Source organism: Magnolia sinica, chromosome 14 (genome assembly GCF_029962835.1).
Source record: "Magnolia sinica isolate HGM2019 chromosome 14, MsV1, whole genome shotgun sequence".
In the NCBI taxonomy this organism is placed as follows: domain Eukaryota; kingdom Viridiplantae; phylum Streptophyta; class Magnoliopsida; order Magnoliales; family Magnoliaceae; genus Magnolia; species Magnolia sinica.
This window is the reverse complement of record NC_080586.1, coordinates 33,157,802-33,184,750: the sequence shown is the minus strand read 5'-3', so window position 1 is coordinate 33,184,750 and position 26,949 is coordinate 33,157,802. Positions and strand designations below refer to the sequence as shown.

The 26,949-nt window shown below is 41.7% G+C and overlaps 1 protein-coding gene across 5 annotated transcripts in view; it reads right to left on the bottom strand.

The window, feature by feature from the left end:
• The window catches only part of LOC131225115 (LEC14B homolog), a 39,768-nt gene extending 18,552 nt beyond the window's left edge, over window positions 1-21,216 (bottom strand). Inside the window, exons 1-5 of one of the 5 annotated variants that reach the window (XM_058220545.1) lie at window positions 21,009-21,216; window positions 17,636-17,691; window positions 17,093-17,507; window positions 16,500-16,619; window positions 5,178-5,255 (exon numbers count right to left, since the gene is read on the bottom strand). In XM_058220545.1, coding sequence (XP_058076528.1) covers window positions 5,178-5,255; window positions 16,500-16,619; window positions 17,093-17,507; window positions 17,636-17,664 — 642 coding nt within the window. In that variant the 5' untranslated portion in view covers window positions 17,665-17,691; window positions 21,009-21,216. Of the gene's footprint in view, window positions 1-5,177; window positions 5,256-16,499; window positions 16,620-17,092; window positions 17,692-21,008 lie in introns of all 5 variants that reach the window. The other 4 variants (XM_058220544.1, XM_058220546.1, XM_058220547.1 and 1 more) reach the window with 4 other exon arrangements.
• Between the last annotated feature and the right edge of the window lie 5,733 nt (window positions 21,217-26,949).

Here is a 26,949-nt window from a genome sequence, read left to right as displayed (position 1 = left end):
AATAAGGATATCTTTCACAGGAGAGAGCCGATAGATTTGAGGGAAGAGGATCTTGAGAGGCCTTTCCCCAACCCATAAGTCTTCCCAGAACCGAATAGAAGACCCATTACCCAGAACATACCGAGAATTAGCAATGACGGGATTTTTGGCTTTGAGAATCCCTCTCCAGATGTGTGAAGCCTTATAGTACAAAGAGTCTTTAGGCCACCAACCTTCCTGAGTTGATCCATACTTTCCTTTAACAATCGAAACCCATAGAGCATCTTTTTACGTGGCAAATCTCCAAGCCCATTTTCCCAACAACGCCGCATTCATAAGATTCAAATTCTTAACATTCGCACCACCCTCCCTGAACACTTTGCACACTTCTTTCCATTCGATCAGATGGAATTTGCTCTGGTTCTCCTTGCCAAACCATAGGAAATCTCTTCTAATTTTATTGATAAACTTAAGGGCTGGACCTGGGCATTTAAACAGCGTCATATAGTAAAGGGGAAGATTCGAGAGGGTTGCTTTGATGAGAGTTAACCGACCCCCCAAAGATAAATATTTGCATTTCCATAAGGCTAGATACTTTTGAAATTTGGTGATAACCCTATCCCACATACTTTTTGGAGGGGAACCAATAGAAAGAGGCAGGCCAATGAAATAAGTAGGGAAAGACTCTACCCTACACCCAAGCGTGGCAACCATGTTCTGAAGAGACGGACTAGGAACATTAACTCTGAGCAGCTTCGATTTACTCATATTGATTCTGAGACCCGACACCGCTTCGAAACAGCGAAGAGCTATAAGAAGATACTCGATTTTTTTCATCTGAAGCTTCAGAAAAGATAATAGTATCGTCTGCAAACTGAATATGGGTGAGGGGGGATGACAGGCCCGGTATAACGATGCCACAAAGGAGACCATGCTCCTGCCCATGCTTCAACATTTGAGACAACGCCTTGCCAACTATAAGAAATAGAAAAAGGGAGAGGGGATCCCCCTGCCGCAGACCTCTCGAGCTTTTGAAGAATCCGAAAGGAGTGCCGTTAAGAATGATGGAGAAGTGGGCCGGTCCAATACAAGCAGCGATCCACCTTCTCCATTTAGCCCCGAAGCCCATCCGAGAAAGCAAATACAGAAGACAGTTCCAATCCACATGATCATAGGCCTTAGCAACATCCAATTTACAGAAAACAACTTTATGATTAGACTTATGACAAGTGTGAAACACCTCATTGGCGATCAGGGCACCATCCGTAATCTGCCTTCCACTGATAAAAGCATTCTGATTGGGGGAGATGAGGCTCCCGATGACTTTCGACAGCCGAATTGATAAGACTTTCGCGAGAATTTTGTAAGGGCTCTTGATCAGACTGATCGACCTGAATTCAGAGAAGGAAGAAGCATCGGCCACCTTAGGAATGAGAGAAATGAAAGTGGCTCCAAGACCCTTCGATAATCTACCTCTGGCATGAAATTCCCAGACGAACAGAAGAACATCTTAGTGCACAGAGTCCCAAAAAGTTTGGTAAAAACTAATCGGAAAACCATCGGGACCCGGAGATTTGTCTCCACCCAAAGCATCAACCGCTGCCTTTACCTCTTCTTTAGTGAATGGAGATTCCAGCAGGTCCACATCACTCGCCTGCAACGTTCTGAACGAGATGTTGTCTAAAGTCGGTCGGGCCCAGTTATCAGACGATAGGAGGTCCTGCAAATGCGAGATAGCAAGATCTTCAATCTTCTTTCGATCATCAATTCTGTTGCCTTTGTCGAATATACTAAGGATGGCCTTAGACCTAGAATGCATGTTGGCCATATTATGAAAGAACTTAGTATTTTGGTCCCCTTCTGCGATCCATTCAACTCTGAAAGTTCCTGAATGATTGTAATGCACCTGATCATGACCTCTTTAGACATTGGGATAGCTTCAGAATCCAAACTATATGCTAAAGTTCGGAGAGGAGAGCTTCAACGTCGGCTTCTCTCTTTAGAATTACCTCCACGTTGGTGGAGGAATGGCAGTCTCTTCGATAGGGTTCCATGATTGTTGCTGAATACATTGAGAAATTCAAAGAGTACTTGACCTGTTATGAAGTTGATGAGGACCCCGTACTCACCTTTACTCGATTTAAGACGGGCCTCCGTTCTGTCATTAGGAGAGAGTTGATCGCCAGGGACAGACATTCTTGAACAGATGTATCAATTAGTGTTGGAGGTCGAGCAATCCCTCAAAACACCTGTGGAAAGGCGGTTTGAGCTTCGCGATTTTGGCACTAAGGCCAACCCTTCTGGGGCTAAGCCTAGCATTGGATATCAATATAAGCCTTCTAGTAGTGTTCAATCTGGACCCAAGGAGGATGAGGGTAAAGAGGTTATCGGGTCTAGCTCGCATAAGAGTGGAGCAATTAGGTGTTTAAAGTGTCAAGGGTTTGGTCACTTTGCCCATCAGTGCGGTACGAGAGAGGGCACTAAGGTGCTCCTTATTGATGGGCAAGTAGAAGTAGTGCACCCAGAAAGTGACGATGAGGAGGACGAATTTGAACCAGTAGAAGCCCCTAGTGATGAGGAAGAGGGAGCGCAAGAGTCTGCGATCCTTGCAGTTGTGCGTCACGCCTTTACACAAGCAAATAATACCGATGATTAGCACCGTTGTTTTGTTCCTATTTAGTTTGGGTCATATAAAGCGACACTTTGGTGTGATGTTGTTCATAGGAATCTTATCGATCTTGTCCCTATGTCACTATCTCATAGGCCATCAGAGTCTGCAGAGTCATTTGCGCATCACATTCATTCATTGTATCAAGAAATCATGCAGAAAATCACGACTAATAATGAACATTACACACTTTCTGCAGACCAACATAAACGTTTCAAGGAATTCAATGTAAGGGACTCTGCGATGGTCCGCATTAGGTTCGAGCGGTACCCTTAGGAAGCCGTTCGTAAATTACACATGAGTAGCGCTGGACCATTCAAAATTATAAAACGAAACGGGCTCAATGTGTATGTGTAGATCTTCTACCTTCCATGGGAATTAGTTCTACATTCAATGTGGAGGATCTAGTTGCATTTCAGGGGACCACTGATACATTGTCCAGCCTTGCACCAAATCATCCTGATTCCCCAGACTTTTCCCTTGATCTATGGCCCTTTCCCGACCCATCTTCCCAGCCTCTACCTCCCATAACTACCCTTTCTGACCCATCTTCCCAGCCTCTACCTCCCATACCTACCCATCCCGACATATTTTTCCAGCCTCTACCTCCCATACCTACCCGTTCTGAGCAATCTTCCTAGCCTCTACCGGTCATACCTAACCTTCCCATACCCAGAGAGGAGATAAGGGATATTTTGGACCATCAAATAATATCCATGTCGGATGGCGGGTTTCAGAAGTACCTAGTTAAATGGAAGTCACGCCCAGCTTCAGATAGTACGTGGTTCACTGAGGAAGAGCTTTAGAGACTTGATCCTGACATCTTGGAGCGGTTTAGGAGTTTGTTTTGCTAGTGGCGAAATCTTTGCAGCCGAGGAGAGTTGATGGAGACATCACGCGCACACGTACGCCTCCTATGCATGTATGCAAGGAGGAAGAGGGCCCCACCATCGATCTGGATTGATGACGACGTCCAGGGAGGGCTTACTAGCTAGTGGACTGCGTTTTGGTTACTTGAAGTGGACCCAATCGTTATGTGAATCCCACCATAGGTTCTCATGATCATGACCCACTATTCGAAACGAGCTAGTACTTTGAGTTTTGGTTATTTTTGTTATTAGGAACATCATGGATGGTTTAGACTACTTTGATTAGTTGTTATTTGTGGTTATTTCGTTTCTAAGTAATAGGTTGTGCACATGGCGCGAGTTTTAGGGTATAGGATTTTTATTATAAATAGGCACCCCTTGTAGTCTTTTTTCTCATTGAGATTGAATAAAATTTCTGCGTTTTTCTGCTCCTCTCTGAGTTATGAAAACCTAATTGGGAGCGAAACCCTCCCTTCTCCGAAGGGCTACTACCGTGGTGCGAAGCCATACCCATCCTGATTTGCCCCCACCTTCTACCATCCATATTCCTCTTATCCTGCAATCATTCCACCGGCAAATCCATCGATATTTTGCAGTCATTCCTTCTCTACAGCAGATTTCTGGAATCTAGCCATGCAGGGGGGTTGAAACTTCTGCGGAGCACCACATACTTTGAGTTCGTGGGCCCCATGCATGTGCGGGCAACCCTCAGCGCACGTGCATCAGGTGTGGCCTGCTGTCCACACGCACGGGCAGGCTTCAGGTTCACTCTCTCCTCTCTTTCACCCCTCTTCCCTGATTTCCCTAACCCTAACCTTAGATTGTCCTAAATCCCCAATTTTTATGCCTTTTCTTCAACTCTAGGGTTCCCCGAATTGAAACCTGTGAATTCCTTGGATTGGGAAAATATTTCTGTGCATGTGTGGATGAATTTACACTCCTTTGAGTATTGTTTGGTCTATAACTTTAATTGATCCAGCCCTAGCATGTGTAGGCCTGGACCCGCATAGATTCCCCTTGATTGAGTGCTTGACTTTATGTGGGATGTGGAATTTTGTGTGATTGTTTTGAACTAGTATGATCTAAAGCCTGGAATGTCGCATATCATGTTTAAAATTTCATGTCCTGCATCAATTTCCATCATCATCATTTGCATCCGTTGGACCCATATCCACATGTTAGAACACAAAACTACTCATCTCGACGTGAAAAATGCAAAGCTAATACACTTTGCAACTTAATTCTGTCTTCTTCTTCTTTTCCAAGCTAAGGCATATTTTTTAGCACGAGAGTGTATTTCTATCCCAAGGTATCAAAATCAGCAAATATTACGCATTCAAAATGTGAAGATGTCTTATTGAGATCAAAGGCAGGGGTTGCACATACTATAGACAAGGATGTCAACAGCTAAAACCTTGTAAAAGAGCAGCAGGGGGGAAAAAAGGTCCAAAGGATCCTCTCTCTCCACAACAGAGACAACCAACAAGCAAATTTGTAGAAAACTCTATCATTTTAACATATGTTTGAAATGTAGTGAGACACTAACATCGTATAGCACTAGATTCTTCTGATTTAGAGACCTGAAGAAAGGTGGAGGAATGTGAATATATGCATAGTGACTATTAAGTTTGAAATTTGAATAAGATGAGCAGCATCCATACAGTGATATTTGCATGTGACTCTGCTACAGCACTTCCCACATTAACAATATGGACAACAGGTGACATGCTGGCATAAACCTGCAATTAACAAAGAGAGAGAGAGAGAGAGAGAGAGAGAGAGAGAGAAGAAGAAGAAGAAGAAGAAGAACGGTTTCATTAATAGCAGTCGACTGAAAGCCCATTTGTCTAGACCAATAGCAAGCAAATACAGCAGAAACAATAAAAATAGTGGAAAGATTATTCAAATAGTAAAAGAGAAAGTACCTAACTCAGGACACAAAGTAAGACAACCAAAAAACACGAGCACAACTTACTATGGATAAAGACTAGGACCCAGCAAGCAACGGCTTTTCAGCCAGCTGACAAATGCACGTGCTAGCACACAACGGCTTTGAAGAATAAGATAAAGAATTGAAAGTAAGTATTCCAAGTACAATGGAATGTGGAATGTCCCACAAGATAAGCTACGCAGGCAGGATAGCCAACCAGAGAGAAGAACTTATCATGAAGATCATTGAACTTTTGTTGGCTGTCATTGCGTGGATGCGCAAGCACAGTGTGCCTGCTGGTCCCAGCTCTGGGTAAAGGAGGTTTGATGTTGGATGGGAAGTTGCTCACCAAATTTGGTCAATCAAACATGAGAATCCTGTTTCAAATAGCTGGGACAATGCTATGACGGTGGTGTTGGTGACGCACAAAAGCCAAGCTCATGAAGGTATTAAAAAATGGTTATGTAAAAACTGTAATGGTCATTACGTAACGATAACTGTGGAAGTCATATGGGGTTGGAATGCCTTATCTGAAAAAATTGCCCGTGATAGGCCTATAATGGTTGTAATGGCCATTATTGGCCCGTAATGGGCCGATATGAAGCCATAGCAGGCTGCTATAGAGCCGATATTTTTTTTCCCTTAATTTTATTTATTTATTTATTATTACACACACACACACACACACACACACACACACACACACATATATATATATATATTTACCATTACAGGGATGTGAAGCCCATTATAGGGGCAGTTACGACATGTATCATAATGGTCATATGGCCGTCCATTACAGCATCCATTACCGAATACCATGTAGCTCATACTTCCCTTCTCCATGATTATGGTAGATAGGTTTTCAAAGGTACCTCAAACCATTTCTGTGACACTTGGTTATATAAAGAGATTGCATTTGAGGATGCTAGAATAAGTAGTTTTAGAGGAAAGGTGTGTTTGCTTACTGCCAATACTGCAGTACTTCCTACAGTTTCCACATGACAATATTTTAAAAACTGTCAAATGCGCAGACAACTAAATGCTCAGACACACTTATTGCGATATTTTGCACAAGCGTCTATCTAGTTTGCTTAATGAAATAAATATATGGCTAAGGAGATCTCCAGCCCACAATCCAAATCCAACATCTAATCTAGATTATATGTCCTATCTTCTTTCTTTTCCACTTTAAGAATTCTTTTTTATTCTTCTCATCTTTTAACGTGATATGGTATTTAGATGTTATGTTCTTTTGTGATGTTATTCTGATGTATTTCTTGTCTGATTACATGTATGAGGATGAATGGCACATGCAACGCATGTGGAGAGAGTAAGGAAGAGAGAGATCGGGAAGAAGGAAAGCCGGAAAACACTTGGGTCCCTTAGGTACCTACCGGGGTTTCTTTCACTAATGTGGGGTAGACAACATGTGTAAATCCATGCCATCCATTAGGTGAACCACACCTTGTTTGGCCTTGATTCGAAAAATAAGGCTGATTCAACTCTCATGTTGGGGCAAAATTATCCTCCATTTCTTTCTTACTCTCTCCATTTCTTTCTTCCCCCTGCTTTCACCTCCCTATACCAAATGACTCCATGGCAACCCCTTCCATGGCTGTTCGTTCGCCAGAAGATAGCTCGTATTGCTACTGCACAAATGATGACAAGAAGGTCCACTATGCCGTCTTGGCACTGCAGAACAGCTCTGATGCATCTTTCATTCCAAAATCGATCATGGGTGCAGCTAGAGCTTCTATGTGGTTGGATGATCAGCAACAACAACCGATAGATGGATGTATTGATGATGATTTTGTCTTCAACACTGAGCTGTTCAACAGCTCGAACCAGCAGGGAAAGCTTCGCCTTCTTTGTGATGCTATTGTCAAGCAGAAAGCGAACTACCTCCCTTGAGATGTCCCTGCGGATTTGATGCGAGCGGCTAGAGCTAAACTAAATGCGGGCATATATGCGATCTATGAAGAAGATGAGTTTGAGTCCCTGTCTGCAAATGACAACTCCCAGCAGCACTCCCGATCGTCTGAGGAAGAAACTGTTGTTTCCATAGCTGCCAGAGAAAAATGGCAGCCACCAACCTGCTTCGGCTGCCACACCCTCCTCAATTGTTGCCACTGATGTAAACAACAGTAGGCAAACTCGCTGGATACTGGTAAATTTTCTGACAGCTCCTCCAACCACCAGGCACTCTGCCAGGGGAAGGCCACCGAACGCACAATCAGAGGCATGTCCTTCTCTGCCCTCAGCTGTAGACGCAAAAGCTTTTCTGGCGCTTCCTTGCGGCGCAAATTCAATCGCTCCAGAGCAATGTCCATTGGAAGAGTCTCCCTCGCTGGCGCGAGATCGATCGGAAAGGCCCTGTCCAGAAACTAGCTATTGTAGCAGATGGAGTCCTGTCAGCTCCCTGAACACGTACCCCTGTTGCAGCAACGGTTGAATTTTTGACTGTTGCTGGAAACAAGGTCTCTCCCACGAGTCATTTACTTTCAATTTCTGGGCAGTTGCTGGGCTAGATTTGGAACGGTCTCCAACTGCTGGTGATGGGGACATCTCGCGCACACGCACGCCCCCCTTACGCATGAGCACAAGGAGGGCCCCACCATCGATCTGGATCGATGACGACGTCCAGGGAGGGTTTACTAGCTAAAGGACTGTGTTTTGGTTCCTTGGAGTGGACCCGATCGTCATGCGAATCCCACCATTGGATCTCATTATCGTGGCCCACTATTTGAGATGATCTAGTACTTTGAGTTTTAGTTATTATTGTTGTTAGGAACGTCATGGATAGTTTAGATTGCTTTGATTAGTTGTTATTTGTGATTACTTCGTCTCTAAGTCATAGGATACGCACATGGCGCGACTTTTGGGGTATAGGTTTTTCTTATAAATAGGCAACCCTTTGTAGGATTTTTTTTCATTGAAGATGATTAATAAAATTCTGCATTTTTTTGCTTCTCTAATTTTTTGAGTTGTCGAAACCTAATTGGGTGTGAAACCCTCCCTTTTTCGAAGGGCTAACTACCGTGGTGCGAAGCCACACCCATCCCAAATCGCCCCCATCTCCTACCCTCCATATTCCTCATCTCTTACAGCCATCCCCTCATCAAATCCACCATGTTCGTAGCTAACCTTTCTCCTATAGCAGATTTTCAGAATCTGGCCCTGCAGGAGGGTTGAAACTTCGACAGAGCACCGTGTTCAAACCGATCATCCGTTTGGCCTGAAATTTGGAGGGAAGGTGGCCCATCCCTGGCCGACCAGGCCCTAGCTGGCCGATTCCAGATTCGTGGGCCCCACACACATGCGGGCCGCAATCCAGGCACTTGCGTCAGGCCAGTTTGTTGTCCACACGTGCGGGCTGATCACAGGTTCCCTCTCATCTCTATTTCAATCTTCTTTTGCCTTGTTTCCATAACCCTAACCCTAGATCATTTCAAATCTCCAAGTTTTATTCCACTTTTGAAACACTAGGTTTTCCCGAATTAAAACGTGAGAATCCCTTGGATTGAGAAATAATCCTCTGCATGTGTAGATAAATCTACTATCCTTTGAGCATTGTTTGGTCTATAAATTTTAATTGATTCAGCCCTAACATGTGTAGGCTTGGACCCTTGTAGATTCCCCTTGTTGAATGCTTGACTTTATGTAGGATGTGGAATTATTGTGATTGTTTCTAAATTATTATGATCTAAAGCCTGAAATCTTGCACATCATATCTAATTTTCATGTCTTGCATCAGTTGGGCATGCCGGTGTTGGGTCGTCTGATCAGGGGGCTATTTATCCCCTTGGGCCGTTAACTGCCCCTAATCTAATCGGACATCCTGGGCCGTTGATCAATGATCCCCACCCATTCGGCCAAAATCTTGGGCCGCTGATCGCTGCTCGTCCATCTGTCTACAGCTCTAGGCCACTGATCACAGACCCCACCTTAAAATCTAGATCTAAACTGATGGTTGTTGGATCATTGGCTCAAGGTGGAGCTGTGATTGGTGGTCACAGTCACTCTCAGTAAGACCTTGACAGGCTTCTTAGCCCAGCAACTGGACCATCCTAGCTTGGATCACGACCTATTTCACCTATGGGTCATGATGGTTTGCTTCAAAGGGTGCCTGAACTTGGTGTCTCTAGACCCCAATTTGTCCAGCAGGAAATGCAAAATCTACAATCCGCTGCTTTAGATGGGCTTCGTAGACACCTTGGTCTGCTCTTGCCTACCATTCCAACTGGGATTCGTAACCGGGCAGCTGCTCCGACCAATCTTATGGACCCATCCCAGCCAAGAAGGACGAATCCTGCCCAGCAAAGCACTCCCACCACTCAACCTCAAACAAGAGGAACTATAAGGGGATGGCCCAATCTTTTCAAATCTGATCCAAACCCATCGTTAAACCTCGAATTCATCACCCCGGACCCTATTGAGCATTTTAGTATTCCAGTGAAGGATGAAGAAGCCCCAGACGAATAGAAATCGTGGAAAAACACATTTCTAGGCTATTTTATTGGTAAGAGGCCTTATTTTCCCGTTGTGAAATCAGCCCTTGAACACACTTCGAAAATAAAAAATGGGCTTGAAATCACAACTCTAGAAAATGGTCTTTATATGTTCAAATTCTAAGATTTCGATGACAGCCAATTAATCCTTGAAAGGGGCCCTTGGTTTGTTAGTGGACACCCTTTGATGCTAGGAAGGTGGCCTTCCACAATCTCTCTCCAAAGGAAGCCCTAGATACAATCCCGTTGTGGATAAAACTTCCTAATCTCAACTTCATTTATAGAACATAAAGAATTCTAAGCAAAATTGCTAGCACCATAGGTACCCCCTTATTCATGGAAAAGCCCACGGCCTCGGGTACACGTTCATTTGCTCAGGTATGTGTAGAGATTGGGGTCCTCTCCATTCTTCCAGATTCTATCAAAATCAAATGTAAAGGAAAAATTATTGAGCAGCCAGTTGAATACATGTGGAAGTTGTTGGCATGCAAGGAATGTGAAACTTTTTACCATTTAGAAAAAGGCTTGCCCAAAAACTCATAATGCTAAGGTGGTAGCTCCCCCTACTAAACCTTCTCCAACTTGGGAGCTACCTCCTCTATTGGAATCTCTACATCTTTGGGAACATCGTCTTACCTTGGGAACCCATCATTGTTGGGAGCCCCATACGCCCTTGGGGCCTCCTCATCTTTGGGGAATTCCTTATCCTCTCTACGGGCCTCCTCATCCTTTGGGAATTCTGTATCCCTTAAACCCATTAACTGCCTTGAAAAACCAAAACAAAGACAATGTGGAAACCCATAGTTATCCGAGTGAGGACCCCCCATTGCCTACTGCCTTAAACTCGGTTGAAATATGTAGAGGCATGAGTTCTTCCCATGGCCGACCACGAACACGATCCTTTAGCCCATTTTCCCTCCTCAATCATACTAACAATTTTAGTGTTCTATCTGACCTTGATGGGAACATGGGACTTTGATGAGGCACACTTAGCCAACATTACAAACCACGTGGCTATGGCCGCTAGGGGAACCTCCATGTCCTTGCAACCTAACAATGCCCTTAAATGGTATCGATTCCCAAGTGGGGTGTGTGTACTAACATGCTAACAAACAAAAGAAAGAAAAAAGAAGCAATGATCTTAAATGAGGATACTTACTTGGAATGTTAGAGGCCTCAATCAGCCTGCAAAGCAAAACGAAATTAGAGATATGATTCACAACCTCAATCTCTCTATGATATGTATCATGGAAACTCGTATTAGGAAAAACAATCTCTATGTTGCTTGTCAATCTTTTCTCCCTCACAATTGGTCTTATGAATCTAATGTTGATTTCAGCTCTAACTATAGAATCCTCCTTGCTTGGAGTAACACTGTTCAAGCAACTATTTCCCATAAGATGGATCAGCTTATCCATTGTCAGATAACATCCAAAACCATGCCTATCATGCTTTGCTTTATAGGATCTACTCTGCCAATTACCAAGGTCAAAGAGAACACCTATGGAACGACATTTCCCAGCTTGCCCCTGGGGTGATTGGGCCTTGGATCCTCGCAGGATATTTCAATTGCATCAAATTCATTCATGAAAAGAGAAGGGGGGCACGGACCCTAATCTCAAGCACATTGAAGACTTTAATAATTGCATCGCTACTACTGGTCTTGAGGACCTTACGCTATCGGGTAATATCTTTTCTTGATCTAATAGAAGTGCAACTCCTTAAAGGATGGAATGCAAATTGGACAAGCTTTTTGCTAATCCGACCTTCATTACGTCCTTTGGGTCCTATAAGGCTTCTTATTTCTCCTGGCCTCTCTGACCATGCCTTTAGCTCTTAGATCTTAAACTCCCCACTGCCAATTGCAATTCCCCTCTCCACTTCTTCAACCATTGGTGTAAGATGGAGGGTTTTTTCAATGCAGTTGCAAAAACATGGGACGCCCATGTTGTGGGTACTCCGATGTTCGTGGTTGCAACTAAACTCAAGAAGCTCAAAATAGCCTTGAGAAGTAGGATTGCTAGCAAGCCTAAATTAAGCAAGCACCTCATTAAAGCTAAGGATGATCTTCTAGCCATCCAAAGTCTCATTCGAGCTGACCCCTCTACCACCAATGTGGAAGCGGAGCATATTGCAAGAGAGAGACTTAATCATCTTCAATCTATGGAGCTCTCTGTGCTTAGGCAAAAGGCTAGGGAAATTAAGATGAATCTCAATCATACCAATTCTAAATTTTTCTATGCTTCCATAAAGAGCAAGCAAACCTCCTCAAGGATATAGAAAATTAAAGACAAGGATGGGGCTTACACAGAAAATCAAGATGACATAAAGGCTATAATCATCGACCATTTCAAATGTTCTCTTAATTCCAATAAAAGGGATTAGCCACAAGTCGACTTGGGATGTATCAACAATATCTCCAAGTTGTCCCAAGATTAGGGGAACCAGCTCGTTAAGCCTATTACTATTCCTGAGATTGAGGTTGCCATCAAGATGGCATGCCCAAACAAGGCTCCTACACCTGATGGTTTTAATGCCTATTTTTTAAGGTCTGCTGGTCAATTATTAGGAAAGATATTTGGAATGCGGTGATCAGTTTCTTTAATTCTACTAGAATGCTTAAGCAGCTCAACAACACTCTTATTACTTTGATCCTTAAATCGGATAGCACTAAAACTCCTAATGACTTTCGGTCAATCTCTTTGACAAATGAAATGTACAAAATCATATCTAAAATCATCGCTAATAGAATGAAAGTGATTATGCCTTCCATTATCAACCACACTTAATCGACTTTCATCCCTGAGCGCAATATCTCTAACAATATTTTTCTTTGCCATGATCTCATTTGTGGAATTCATCTTAATAGAGATCCGCCCAGGATGCATGCTAAAATTGATCTTAAGAAGGCTTTTGACTTCATCAGATGGGATTTCCTTATTGAGGCCCTCCATGTCCTTAATTTTCCTGATACTTGAATTAATTGGATTTTATCTCCACCCCCTCTTTCTCGATTATTATTAATGGGGAAGCTTGTAGCTTTTTTTTCAAAATAATAGAGGCCTCAGGCAAGGGAATCCTCTTTCTCCCTTCCTTTTCACGATTGTTTTGGAGATGTTCTCAACCCTTCTTGGAAAATGCTATGAAAATGGGTTAATTGTAACCCCCTTCAGAGCTGGGTGTTTATTTGTTTCCCATCTCCTCTTTGTTGATGACTTAATGATTTCCTCTAGTGTTGACCTGCATTCTGCCTATAATCTAAGAAACTTCCTCCAAAACTTCGTAGATAACTCGAGTCTTCAAGTTAACCATCATAAGAGTGCTTTAATTATATCTGCCTCATATCCTTACAAAGATGAAATTATAAGTATCCTTGCCATGAGTGAAAAAAACCTCCCTTTTAGATACCCGGGAGTTCCTCTTTTCTCCTCCAAGCTCCTTATCTCGGATTATTAACCGCTGATTGACAGTCTTAATAGGAAGTTTGGTGGATGGAAAGCCTCTCTCCTTTCTTTTCCATGAAGGTTGGAGTTAAATAAATCTACCCTTTCAAATATGCATATATTTTGGTCCCATGCCTTCATGCTCCCTAAAACTTGTTTCACCATCATTGAAAGGCACATCAAGAACTTCCTTTAGGGATACTCCGCTTTTCATTCCATCAACTAGGATAAGATCTGCAAGACTCAAGATGAGGGAGGTTTAGGCATTGTCCCACTTGACATTACTACCAAAGCCGGTCTCCTCAAGCAATTCTAGAAAATTATTTGCAAAGATGACAACCTTTGGGTGAAATGGGTCCATGAAAAACATATTGGCTCTAAATCAATTTGGACCATTCAAATAGCCTCTAATGCATCATGGACCTGGCGTACTATCCTTAGCGTCTGAGATATTGCTAAATGCCACACCAGATTCCTTGTGAGCAATGGGCAATCTACTGATCTTTGGTATGATCCCTAGCTAGGAGAAGCTTCTCTCTTTGATTGCCTTGGTTCTCAGCCCATTCAAGAGTTTGGATTAGGAACTAACGTTTTCGTTAGTATCTTAATCCAGGACACTAAATGACAATTCCCTTATCATTCGTCTCCTACTCTTACCCAGCTCTTCCTAGAAGTTATATTGTGCCACATTGTTCCTGTTGATGATGAGATCATCTGGACTCTTTCCCAGAACGGTGCTCTTACTTTTACCTCTGTTATAAGGGCCTGTAGAATGACCCAATCAACCTAGCCTTGGAGTGAATTCTTGTGGTTCAGTGGCTTTATCCCCAGACACTCCATTACGGCTTGGATGGTATTTCTTGGGAGGCTAAAAACGAAATATTATTGATTATATTGCATGTGTTTTGCGTCAGCAAAGTGCAGAGTCCATTAATCACCTATTTTTCTCTTGCAGGTTCATCTGTTGGATTTGGAATAATCTGCACTCTAAGCTTGCTATCTCTATTGTTCCTCAGCTAACTATTCTCCAATCCATTATTTGTGTTGTGGAAAATGCTAATGATCAAATCTCTGTTTCTCTTTGTAGGCTTTCTTTCCTTGCCCTTGCATGGCATATTTAGAGAGAGAGAAACAATCGTATCTTTAATAACAAATATACGCCAAAGGAAACCACTTTTAGAAACATTGTCTTCCTCTTTGGGCCTTATGTTGCTACCAAGGCTCCTAGTGCAGTTTCGATAGCTTGGGATCTCCCTGCAGCTTACTCCATGGTTCAGCTGCCTATTTGTCAATCTAATGTCCGAGTTAGAGTAAACCTGTGTTGGACTCTTGCCTGCGCTGAGATCTCTAGCACTAAAGTTGTTTCCTTTGTTGTCCCCCCTCTGCTCGCCCAATTTGGGGGATTATCAAGATATGGGCATGCAAGGGACCCAATTTAAATGCCTCCAAACTCTATTTCAAGGCATATCTAAATTTAACTTTCCTAATATTGTAGGTGATAGCGTCCTCGTGCATAATAGTCAGAGCCTTACCGCCATCATGGATCCTCACTCATCCTCATGGGAGATGCGTCTTTTCGCTAGAGGAGTGCACTCCTTTATCATTGCATCCACTAGCCGCGTCGGTATTACTTCGGGGCACTTTCGTACGTTTATTTACAAGCTTGTCGCTGCCCCCCATGAGCTCGTCTCTCTGCATTATCACTGAGATCGAGATTGCCAGTTTACTCTGATGCCTGGCCCAAACTGTGAGTTCTCTTGTCCCATGTAGCTTTCCTTTTTTCTTTCTTTCTTTTCTTTTTCCCTTCTCTCCCTTGCGCCTGGGGTGTGGGTTGCTTCTTTTTTCTTTTTTCTCTTAGGAGTTCACCCCGCTTGTTGTATCTTTTCAGTATTTTCCTTGGGTAAGTAATAAGAGAGTATTCCTCGCTTGCTTCTCCCCCCCCCAAAAAAAAAAAAAAAACCAAAAAAGAAGAAGAAGAAGTTATCCTCCGTTGGAAACTACTTGTGGGGACAATTGTCCCCTGTTTGCTCGCGTTATAATATATAGATGTTTTACTTTACTACATAATTGATTTTAAAGTACATCTTTTTCGGATTTTTTTTTTCGAGTTTTGAACTTCCTCGAATGGATCTCTCTATTATGTTTAAAATCTATTTACTCATATTTTTCCTTCAAGAAAGAAAAGTAGTGTCATTCTCAATCAATAAGTCTAAAAAGAATCTAGATCGGTGGAGGTTAGAGTGGGTCTGCAACTTGGGTTCAGGTCAACCCGAGTTTGGGTCAAATTGGGATGGGTTGTCAAGGTCCTCAGGCCGGGCTCGTGTTGGAAAACATCAACCCGGGTTGGGTTCAAGTTGAGTAAATTCAGGTTGATTTAGGTTGGGTTGGGAATCATCACATGTATTTGGGCTAGGTCGCATCAGGATGGGTCGGTTTGGGACCAGGTTAGGAACCTTGGATAGGAATTCTGGTCAGGTCAGTTTGTGGGTTGCATCCTCTTCAGGTTGGGTCGGGCTTGGGTTGAGCCTCAATCTGACCCAGCCTGCCCAAGCTGCACCCCTACATTAGAGGGGTTATCGATGAATTAAAGTGCCATCCACTCTGAATTTTTTGTTTGCTCTCATGCCTTGGGAATTAGGAAGTAAACAATCGTATTACTGAGGAAAGTATACTTAGATTACATCTTACACACACACACACACACACACACACACACACACTAATCATTCTCCCCCAATTTATATAGAGCTACCTTAGAAATTATGGTTGAATCCTATATTTTGTTTTTGGTTTCTGAGGGATAGTGATATACCTCTTATAGAATCTGGTCCTTAAAAGTTGGGTCCGTCATTATTGGCTCATGGAAAATATGCAGGAAAGAGAGCTAGAGAAGAAAGCAGACAGAACTGACGGGTGTAGGTCATGCCATGTGTATTCACCTGGACACCACAGTGCCTATCTTTATATTGTATACTACAGAAAATCAAATGCACAAAATTCACCAGAGAAAGTTAACAAATGATTGGATTTACTTCACATTTTTCCATAAAAAGGGTACATATAGGACAGGCATTCATCTAAAAAGTGGAAGAAACTTACAAGATAGCGCTGGTCTGGGGAAAGAGAAGTATCGGTAATTGTCCATCGCAAGCTCTTGGCAAGAATGTCCTTCTGAACTTTCCACACATTGTCAACATTGTATATTCTGATGTGGCTACCCTATTTAAAACAGAGAGAAAAGTGTTGAATAGTCATTTAGCCTCTCCATGTAAATAGGAATTATCAGTTTCGGACGCAGCATCACTTGAATAGTGTCCTGATGCAGTGACTCTGTACAAGTGGGTCCCATGATTAGATAGTGCAGACCTTTTATCAGATGGGCCCAAAGTGAGGGCAACCCAAAAAATAATAATTTGAGTTTAGAAGATCCTAGCCTTTTCTCAGGACTGGTAATGTAATTCTCTTAGTGTGGATAATTGGTCTAAAGACTAGAATCTTCCAGTCTGCAGCATTTTGTTGGCATCTGCCATCCATGGTGGGGTCCATTAGATCAATAAACCATGGGGTGAACCTGTTCCGACTGGTGGATCAGGACACTATTTCTGTTACGGTGCATCAGGTATGAACAAATACTTTTAAATGGATATTTGGTCTCTTTTCTTAAGTTTGGTATGAAGCAGATAAGGCACCACCTGAAACCCAGCAAAGAAGAGGGTCCCATCAGCTGAAAACTGGGAGACATATGCTCTGGTGTCCATCCTGTCTATGCGGCATCTAGCATTGACAGGCAGGTATCTGCTGAGAACATGACAGCGATCTGCTAAAGAGAACCTTCCCTTTCCAGAAAAATTAGCTTCTCTTGCTGACAACATTTTCACCGTAGAAATAGGCATGTTGTTGTGCTTAGAGGGGGTTACTTTACGGATCATTTCACTGGGTGCAGATCTAGACTTGGTGAGATGACAAACTTCGTGATCGAGTAACGGAAACAGTCCATGATGTCGTTGACGGATGCAAGATCCAACTGTGCTCTTCCCTCTATCATGCATGTTGGAATCTACTTCTTGTCTACTTGTTGAATAAGCAGATGATTTGCAGAAACTCCAGCTGTTACATGCATATCACTTAAACCGGCACATTTCCATCAAAATTGCTGGAGCATTGGAATTCTTTATTCAATTTTATATTAACAATTAGATCCAGGCCATAGATCTTAGAAAGAAGCCGTCGATTACAGTGTGCAGGGCCCACCAAAACAGCCCATCTGTGATAGCTGGCTGATCACCTTCACCTAGAGGTACCAAAAGAAATTTTGTGATAAATGGAAAAAGTAGACGCATTGAAAAAAGAAAATTATAAATAAATAAATAAAAAACCTCGAAGGATTGCATACTATCGAACCAAAAGCATACTAATAGTTTTTAAAACATCAGGTGTGGAAGACAAAATGGACATCAAGAACAATTAGATGTACCAACAAGCAACTTATCTAGGTAGTACTTCCACCAAGGTATTCACCTTCCAATAACTACTGGTGTATGATTCCTCCTGTATCAGTTCACTATCGAGATCCAATAATACAAAACTGAAGAGGATATTGTTATGGATTTGTAATATACAGACACATTAAACATGTGAAAACCACTTCGCGCGCTTTCATTTATCAAGACACATACTACTTTATCTTACACCTTTAGTAACTATATTTGTATGCTAACATATCTTTCCACATTACCATCTGACTGAGTGGGTTCTGGTTTTGCAAGGACATCGTATCTGACACTATGGTGTGACTCGGGCAAGTTGGGTTGGGTCAACCCGAGGTTCCCAACCTGAATTCATCTATACTCAACCCAATACGAACCCAACTTGACCCAACCTGGCCCAAATACATCTGATTTTCCCAACACAACCTAACCTGACATGAATTTCCTCAAACCAAACCCAACCCGATTTCAAATCAGGTTGGAATTTTCCAACCCAAGGACTCTGACAACCCTACCCGGCGTTGGGTTGGGTCAGTCAGTGTTTGGATCAAGTTACAATCCTATCTGACACCTTGGATCTCTGACACGTGAGAAACACGTGGCTTGGTTTCTAAGTTATATGGATTTCGGAGGAAGCTGATTTGGCTAACTGCCTATCACCCATAGAGGAATCGCTTTTCCCATGTGACCCTTTCAAATCACAACCAAATCTGCCCATTCTAGTTAGACCTTCATTTTCAAACCTGCCTTTCAATTGAACAGTTTCATATTATCCTTTATATTTTATATTTTTCAAGATAACAAACTTTCATTAAAGGATAAAAGAGGAAAAAATTCCCAATACAAATATTCTCACAGATTACACTTAAAGGGAAAGTTTATCCAGGAAAAAAGGGACCGGATTTCATTGACTACAAAAACCAATTTTAAGTCTTTTAATTAAGGGAATGACCATCAATGAGTGTCCTTCCACCATCACCTCTCCAAAAAAGCTCATTTTAGTTAACAGTAATTATGTATCAGAGATCTTGATCTCTGATACACAATGAGTTCATCTCATTTTAGTTGGACTTTACCAAACATGGCCTGGAGCAAGTTATCTAAGGGCCTTACCTTCGGTTTCCCAAACTCCGCCTCAACCACAGGGCTGAAATGCACATGTGAATGATGCCAGAATCATATCCACGCATGCCACATTTTCCCCTATTGCTGCTAGACGAGCCATCAAAGTTAAGCTTACACATGCCTACCTTCCAAAAAAGAAGAAGAAGAAGCTTACACACAGCTTTGGAGGGTGCAAACAAATTCCAAACAAACTTCTCTTATTTCTCATCCCTATTGATCACCACAGCCCACTCCCTAAGGATGCCCATTAGGGAAACACCATAAAATTCCATGTTCATTTGATAATGTTACTTTCTATCCACTCACTTCAGCTTCGGAGAATAATCGTCATTAGAATTGTGATTATTCGTCTTCTCGTTCATCTTATATCTTTCATTGTTCTAACAAAATTATCATTACCCCAACAAATAAAAATAAAGAAGTGTCATTCCTCTCCTTCCATATCTCCAAACAAAGCAAAAATGGAACCATCCCCTAGCCCAAACTATAGAAAACTCTCATTTTTCTTTTCTTTTCTTTCTTTCTTTCTTCTTCATCTTTTTTTTCTGGGGGGGGGGGGGGGGTTACAACGACTTATTGCACTGCTATCTTTCAACACTCCCCCTCAAGATGATCAGCTTGGAACAAGGGCCCACATAATCAAAGAAATAAAAACTCTAACACTGTTAAAATGTACCATTTCAGAAGCTGTCCGATCCATGCTCCCAAACCGAGATTCTAAACGACAATGGGGCGGACTACCATTCATCTGACAAATTGCAATTGGACTGACATGCATTTCTACTAAAATATATGTATCTTTGAATGCATTAACAAATGCATGTATCTATAGACAACGTTGAATGCATTAACAAATGCATGTATCTACGGACAACCTTGAATGCATTAACAAATGCATGCATCTATGAAAAAGGGACGGCCGATGTCCCGAATACAGCAATCAATGAAGAAACTTGAAATCTACCACTAAAAATCCCGAAAAAAAAATATGCCACGTGTTGAAGTGTGCCATTCACTGCTAAATTAACAAAAATCAGCATCAATCATCCGAGCAGCATTTACTGCTTCAAGGAAAGTATAGAACTAAATTAAGAGGAACCATATGGTATGCTGGCAGAGTGTGGTAGATTACGCTCATCACACGCCTTCCGCACTGATGATGTGTACACACTCAATCCAGACCACCAAATTGTGGGTCCCATTGTAGAGAGGGCAGAGCTCATCAACTACACCATCTGGGCAATGCACACCGTATCAATGGGCATTTTCCAGCCGACACTTTCTATACAGCCACCCATTTGATGACTACTGAACAAACCTTAAGGATCATACAATCCGAGAGATCCTTGCACTACAACCAATTCATAGTTTGGACGGTCTAGATTTCGTGAATGCCAGTCAATTCTACATGTAGATGGATGCATGAGTATGCACTTGTATCTAAGGGATTGCATACTGGCCACTGGGTAACTAACTCTGAGTAAACTCTGTGCATCTTATCGATGACATCCATCTGTTTTTCCAGCTCATTTTAAGGCATGAGCCGAAAATTGAAGCATATCCAAAGCTCAAGTGGACCACACCACAGGAAAATAGTAGGAATAATGACGTCCGCCGTTATAACCTTCCTAGGGCCACATTGATGTTTATGTCATTGAAGCTGTTAATAAGGTCACACAGACCTGGATGAAGGGAAACCACAAATATCAGCTTGATACAAAACTTCTGTCGCCCTCGATAAGTTTTCAACGGTAGGCCCTCAATTCCCACTGTTTCACGTGGTGTGATCCACTTGAGCTTTGTATATTCTTCAATTTTGGGCTCATGCCCTAAAATGAGCTGGAAAAACCGATGGACGGTGTGGATAAGACACATACATCATCATGGTGGGAACCACAGCATGCTGAGTTACTCATTACGCAATCGGCGTCCGAATCTAAGCCCGGCAGTTATGAAGAAATCGGAAGAATTCGAGAAAAAATGAAATGATCGAAACCTTTTTTTAGCAGCTGATGGGAAACGGGAGCGAGTAAGGAGTCCGTTGGATTTGACGTAATCTCCGTTACCGTTCCCGTTTGGGGAGATGTAAGAGAAGGAGCTCTACGATGACGGTGGAAACGCAGATGGAGAGCTGAGGAGGCGTTTCTACGGCGTTTTGGAGGCAACCAACGGTTTGGTGAAGCTTCGTACCGTATGTATATAAACCCAAGGACTCGACTTCGTGGTGTAGAACACAGCACCGACGAGATCGGTGCTGAGTTGACGTGGCCAAGTTATGTGGCCCAAAATGATGCATGTGGTATATCCATATTGTCCATCAATTTTTACGGACCATTTTAGGTTCTGGCCGAGGTTGATTCAAAGCTCAGGTGAACCACAACAGATGACAGAAGTTTTAGTTTTGGATAAGTTGATATCCGTGGTTTCCCTTCATCTGGGACTTTGAGACCTTGGGAACAGGTTGGATAAACATCTACAGTAGTCATTAAGAGGGTTTCAACGGTAACTGTCATTATCCTCACTAACATCTGTGGTGTGGTTCACCTGAGCTTTAGATTTTCTCATTTTTGAGTTAATTCGCTAAAATAATTTGGAAAAATTGATGGACGGTTTAGATATAACAAATACATCATGGCAAGCTACATAACTTTGTTGAGTCAACACAGTACCAACCTCCGTGCTGTGTTCTACACTAGGCAGTCCGAGTCCCTTGTACACTTTGGATTTTGGACATCGGACGGGTTTGACAGGACGTGAGTTGCCTTTAACCCCAATATCTGTGGGGCCATCGACTCCATCCATCCATTTCACCCTCTCATTTGGACCGCACCATAGGTAAGAGTGGTGATGGAAACTGCCACCATCGACCCCATCTTTGGACCTACCATGATGTTTACATGCCACGCAACCATACGTAATGTGACTCCCAGCTCGATAGAGCTAGGCCCGGGATGACTTAACTCGGTGGACTCGACTGGTTCGATTTGGTCAGACCAGACGGTTGGAGCATTGAGAAAATAAAAATGATGAATTAAGAAACAAAAGAAGTGAAGAAAGAAATAAGAACAATCAAGTTATACGGGAATAATAAGTTGCGCCGAAACATGGAGTAGCACGGGTCCGTGCAACTCATCACAGTTGCGCGGGTCCGCGCAACTAATAGATGAGGAATACGTAGAGTAGTGCGCAGTGAATGCGAAGTGGGTCCCACAGCATAAGATTCGAGGATTGACATGTGTGAAAGGCATATAAATACTTCCCTCTCCCTTCATTTGAGGGATTGGATTTGGCAGAAGACCGATACCCCTGACAGATATTGAAGAAAGAAGAGAGGGACAGAGCAAGGTAGAACCACACAGCTCATGTCGACTTGCACAAGCCCACGCAACTCAGCAAGGAGTTGCACGGATGACCTAAGGGGCAGCATATATATATTATTCTTTTGGAGTTTTTCCAGGACATTTCAACATTCCTTTATAATATTAATGAAGGCATATGTATGAAAGAAGATCCGCACAACTCTTCTCTCATGAAGACCCGAATGATATAAGCCAAAATGCTACCGAAATCAATATTGAGCTTATTTAATACTTGTATTCTTTAATCATAAATATTTTATCTTGAAATCAAAGGATAAGAGGGATGTAAATGAATTCAGAATATATAAAAATGTGATGATTATTCTCTTTATTCTTTCTTTGTTATACTTTTCGTTTCTTGTTGAAACAAAAATGCGACTCTTACTCAATATTAACTTAGAAACAGTTTAGAGAATTTCATCATAGTTTGGCATCATGTAGACGCCAAAATGATGACTCTCAACGGGAACATCCTCCCTTTCATCCCCAAGATAAAGTGTACTTTCAAGTAAATACTAATTGATATCGTTTTGTGTTCTCTAACAAAATTACAATACGATACATACGTTCAAGCTACAATTAATGGCAACCATTGCAAGCAAGATGATCTTTTATTTTATGCCAACGGGATTTGTGGTAGAATATGCTCGTGGTCAATCTCCGACTCATCGGAAGCAGCCTGCATTAACTAGAAATGACAAGTCTCAAGCCATGGCCGAAGTCATAACTACTTCGCCACTGGCGCAAGAAAACAGTAATGACTAGATTGTCATGTCAGGCCGAAGACCAAGAGTCCGAAACACCGTGACTGCCAGGATGAGTCCATTGCCACAGAAAATCAGAGGACCGGTAACACGGAATGCAGCTAGAAAGAACCCTGAACTTGCTCCTCCAGCGTTATACCTGGGAAAATCCCCTTCATTCTCTGACATCGCAGGATTTTTCGGCTCTGCTTATGGCAAACACTTGATGGACAAGGAAGGAGAAAGGAAAATCACTTATAAAAGTCCATCAGTCTCCGTATCACCCCAAAATACACCTCTACAGGTTGTATTGGAATCAGCTAAATTCTGTGGAAGTACAGAAGAGTCAAATAAAACTCCTTTCTCAATAAGCTCTATCGTACCGATGAACTCCTATCCCCCTCCAATGACTATTTTGTCAGGAAACAGAGAAGCCACCGTATGCATGGCAGGGACAAGTTAAGGTCCACCGCAGCATATCCTAGATACCTTTGACTTTCCCTGGGTCGATTTCAATTCCTTTGTGTCTGATAACAAAACTGAGAAATTTTCTTGACAAGACGCCAAAAGGACATTTAGCCGGATTCTTCAACTGTTTCTTTCTAAACCGACGGAAGACTGAAGTCAGATATTCACGATGTTCTTCGTGATCATTTGATCTGACTACCAAATTATCGGCATAATATTCTACATGCTTATATATCATGTCTTGGAAGATGTTCTGCATTGCTCTCTAGTATGTTGCACCGGCGTTCTTGAGGCCGAACGACATAACTTTGTAATAATAAATTCTCAAAGAAGTCCTGAATGCTCTGGCTTCTTCATCTTCTAGATCCATCCTTATCTGGTTATGTCCAGTATAACTATCCATGAAGGGCATAACAGCGTATTTCATCATGTTGTCAATTAGTAGCTCTGTTATTGGCAATGGAAAGTCATCTTTTGGGTAGGCCTCATTTAAGTCTTTGAAATTGACACATACTCTAATTTGTCCAGTTTTCTTTTTCATTGGGATTATATTTGATATCCATCTGGGATATTTGACTTCTCTAATGAAACTGACCTTGATCAGCTTATTTACTTCTTCTTCTATTAGAGGAATTAAGTTTGGATGGAATCGCATCTGTGTTTTCTTGATTGGTCTCTTGTCTTTGGAAATATTCAGTCAATGCAATGCTACTAACGGCTCTAGGCCTGACATTTCTGCATATGTCTAAGCAAACACATCTTTCTTTCCTCTTAAGAGCTTGATATATTAATCGGCTTCTTGTTTGGGAAGATTGGCATTTATGAATATATTCTGTGGCTCTTCTTCTGTGCCAGATTTATTTTTCGCAAACTGTCGATTGTCGGCTACCCCCCGTCTTCTATCTATTTTGAAACTGTTTCAGGATACTTGATTATCTCAGAATCTGTTTCTTCTTTGATTGTCGGATCTACTGTGACCATATTTACTGAAGATTCTGCCCCGAATCCACAGAATTTTTTTCGTTTCTTCTCATTTAATCTGATTGGAATCTGGATTACCTTTCCATAGTTCAAGCTAGTCAGTTCTTCCTAGTCAAAACCCATGTTCTTCATGATTTTTCTGCTGGCAGGACTATATCTTTTCAAATCTTCAGATTTTAGTCTTTCATAGTTTATCTTATTATCGGCTCTTTCTTCCATTTTTACTTCCGAAGGTGTATAAAATTCGATGGGCTTGGGATGCTTTAAGTTAGATTTGACATGAAATCTTTTTGGGATAGCCGGGAACGGCTTATTCCTTTCAGCATATGGCAATGGTACCGTATAATTTGACTGCAGAATTTCTAGCTACTCAGGCGATAACAACGTTAATGGAGGTTGTCCTAGTTATCTCAAGTGTTTTGGCACGAAATAAAACTTCCTTTTCGTGTTCACTTTCCCAGACAACTCTATCTTTACGATTTCATTCTCTATTGTTTCCGAGTGACTATTTCCTGAAATTTTATTCTCATCATTCTTCTTCCTGTCTTCTACTGCAAATCCGTCATAATAACTGGCATTGGCGAAGAAAGACCCTACTTCTGTATATAGTCTTGCATCGGCCATTTCCTTGTATTGAATTCTATCTTTGTAATATTTGAAACATTGTTATAGGGTGGATGGTGTAATGCCATATTGATGCATCCATGGCCTACCCAAAAGGAGGTTATATGTCATCACCGCATTAATAACATGACAAGTAACATTTGTCGTTAACTCTTTTATTTCCAAGGTTAATGTAATCTTGCCCAGTACATGTTGTTGTCTTGGTTAAAGCCTTGTATCATCATTCCACTAGGGCATAGATGGGAGCGACAATATCCAAGTTCATTTAAAACTGTTAATGGCAATAGGTTCACCACAGATATGTTATCCAACATTATTCGCTTAACCTGTTTACCGCGAATATGACCTACAATCATCAATGGCCTATTATGCTCCCTATCGCAAGTCAGATCATCATCAGAGAAGGAAATTATAGGCATGCAACTATTCTGTATTCATTGCTTTGTGTTTTCCATCTCTACAAGCAATGCTTTTCTAACATCGTTATCAAATAGAGCTTGAATTAGAGTGTATCGACACTCTTCTGACAGCCGTAGTGCGTCATATACGCTTAATCAAGCCGGTATACCTTTTAGATGACTCACTATATCATAAGTTACTTTTTTAGCTTTGTTCTTTTCTTCCATCTTGTCATTATTGATATGTATCACGGATGCTCTTTCTCGCATCATTTCAGGTTTTTGTTTTTGGAGAGGACTTGTCACTCCTTTTCCTATACGTAATGTAATCACTACAGCTTTACTTGTTCGTTCTAAAGAGCCATCAGTACTTGTACTGCAGTTTTCTTTCATTTTTAATCTGTCCTTCTTCTCATATATAATCTCTTGGCCATAAATCATGTTTATCGCTGCCTTTCTGCTTCTTTCTTTCTCTTTTCCTATTATAATCTCTTTTCACTTTTGCTTCTTTGGATTAAACTCATTCATACTTGTTTGCACAAAATATTGTTTTCTGATAGAGGTTTGAACATTGAGAATTAAAGATTATATCACACATGTTTTGCTTAGGACTAGTAAAATGCTTATTATTATTTTTTTTTTTGGGGGGGGGGGTTTGAGCATCAAATATTACATATTTTCCCATGTTTATTTTTTGGTTTTATGAACATAATAACGCTTAATGGGTATATTTTATGTATGTTGTATTGCAAGGTGAATCCGAGAGTTTGGATTGAAAAGAATATTAAAAGCATGGATTTGATGCTCAAGAATCACCAAGGCAAAGGATGGATCTTGGAAGACCAAGATTAAAGATTTTAAGACCATAAGATTCAAGGAAACCAAGTGGAGAAGGATGGAAGTCAAAAGTGCAAAGTGTAAAAATTCACATAATCTGAACTTCACTATCTATGTCATCAACCGCCGATCGATGACATCGAACACGGGTTAATGACATCGAAGAATTACAGGAAATCATGTTGGTTGCTGGAAAAATTGGATGCAGTTCTTGATGACATCGAAGACCTACTCAATGACATCATGATTTTTGTGAATTTTTGGAGCAACTCGTTGGAACACTCTGGACACATTCTCGATTGATCGAACAACCTTCGATGACATCGAATGTAGTTCGATGACATGAAGAGTTACAAAGTGCGAAAGGCGTTATGCAATGCGAAAAGGCGCGACTTCCGAATTCCAGTTACGTTCGATGACATCAAAGGCTGTTCGATTACATCGAAAGCGTTGCGCAGAGTGCGTAAATTTGAGATAATTTTCAAAGACGGTTGGACAAAGGCTATAAATATGGGTTCTTTGAGGAG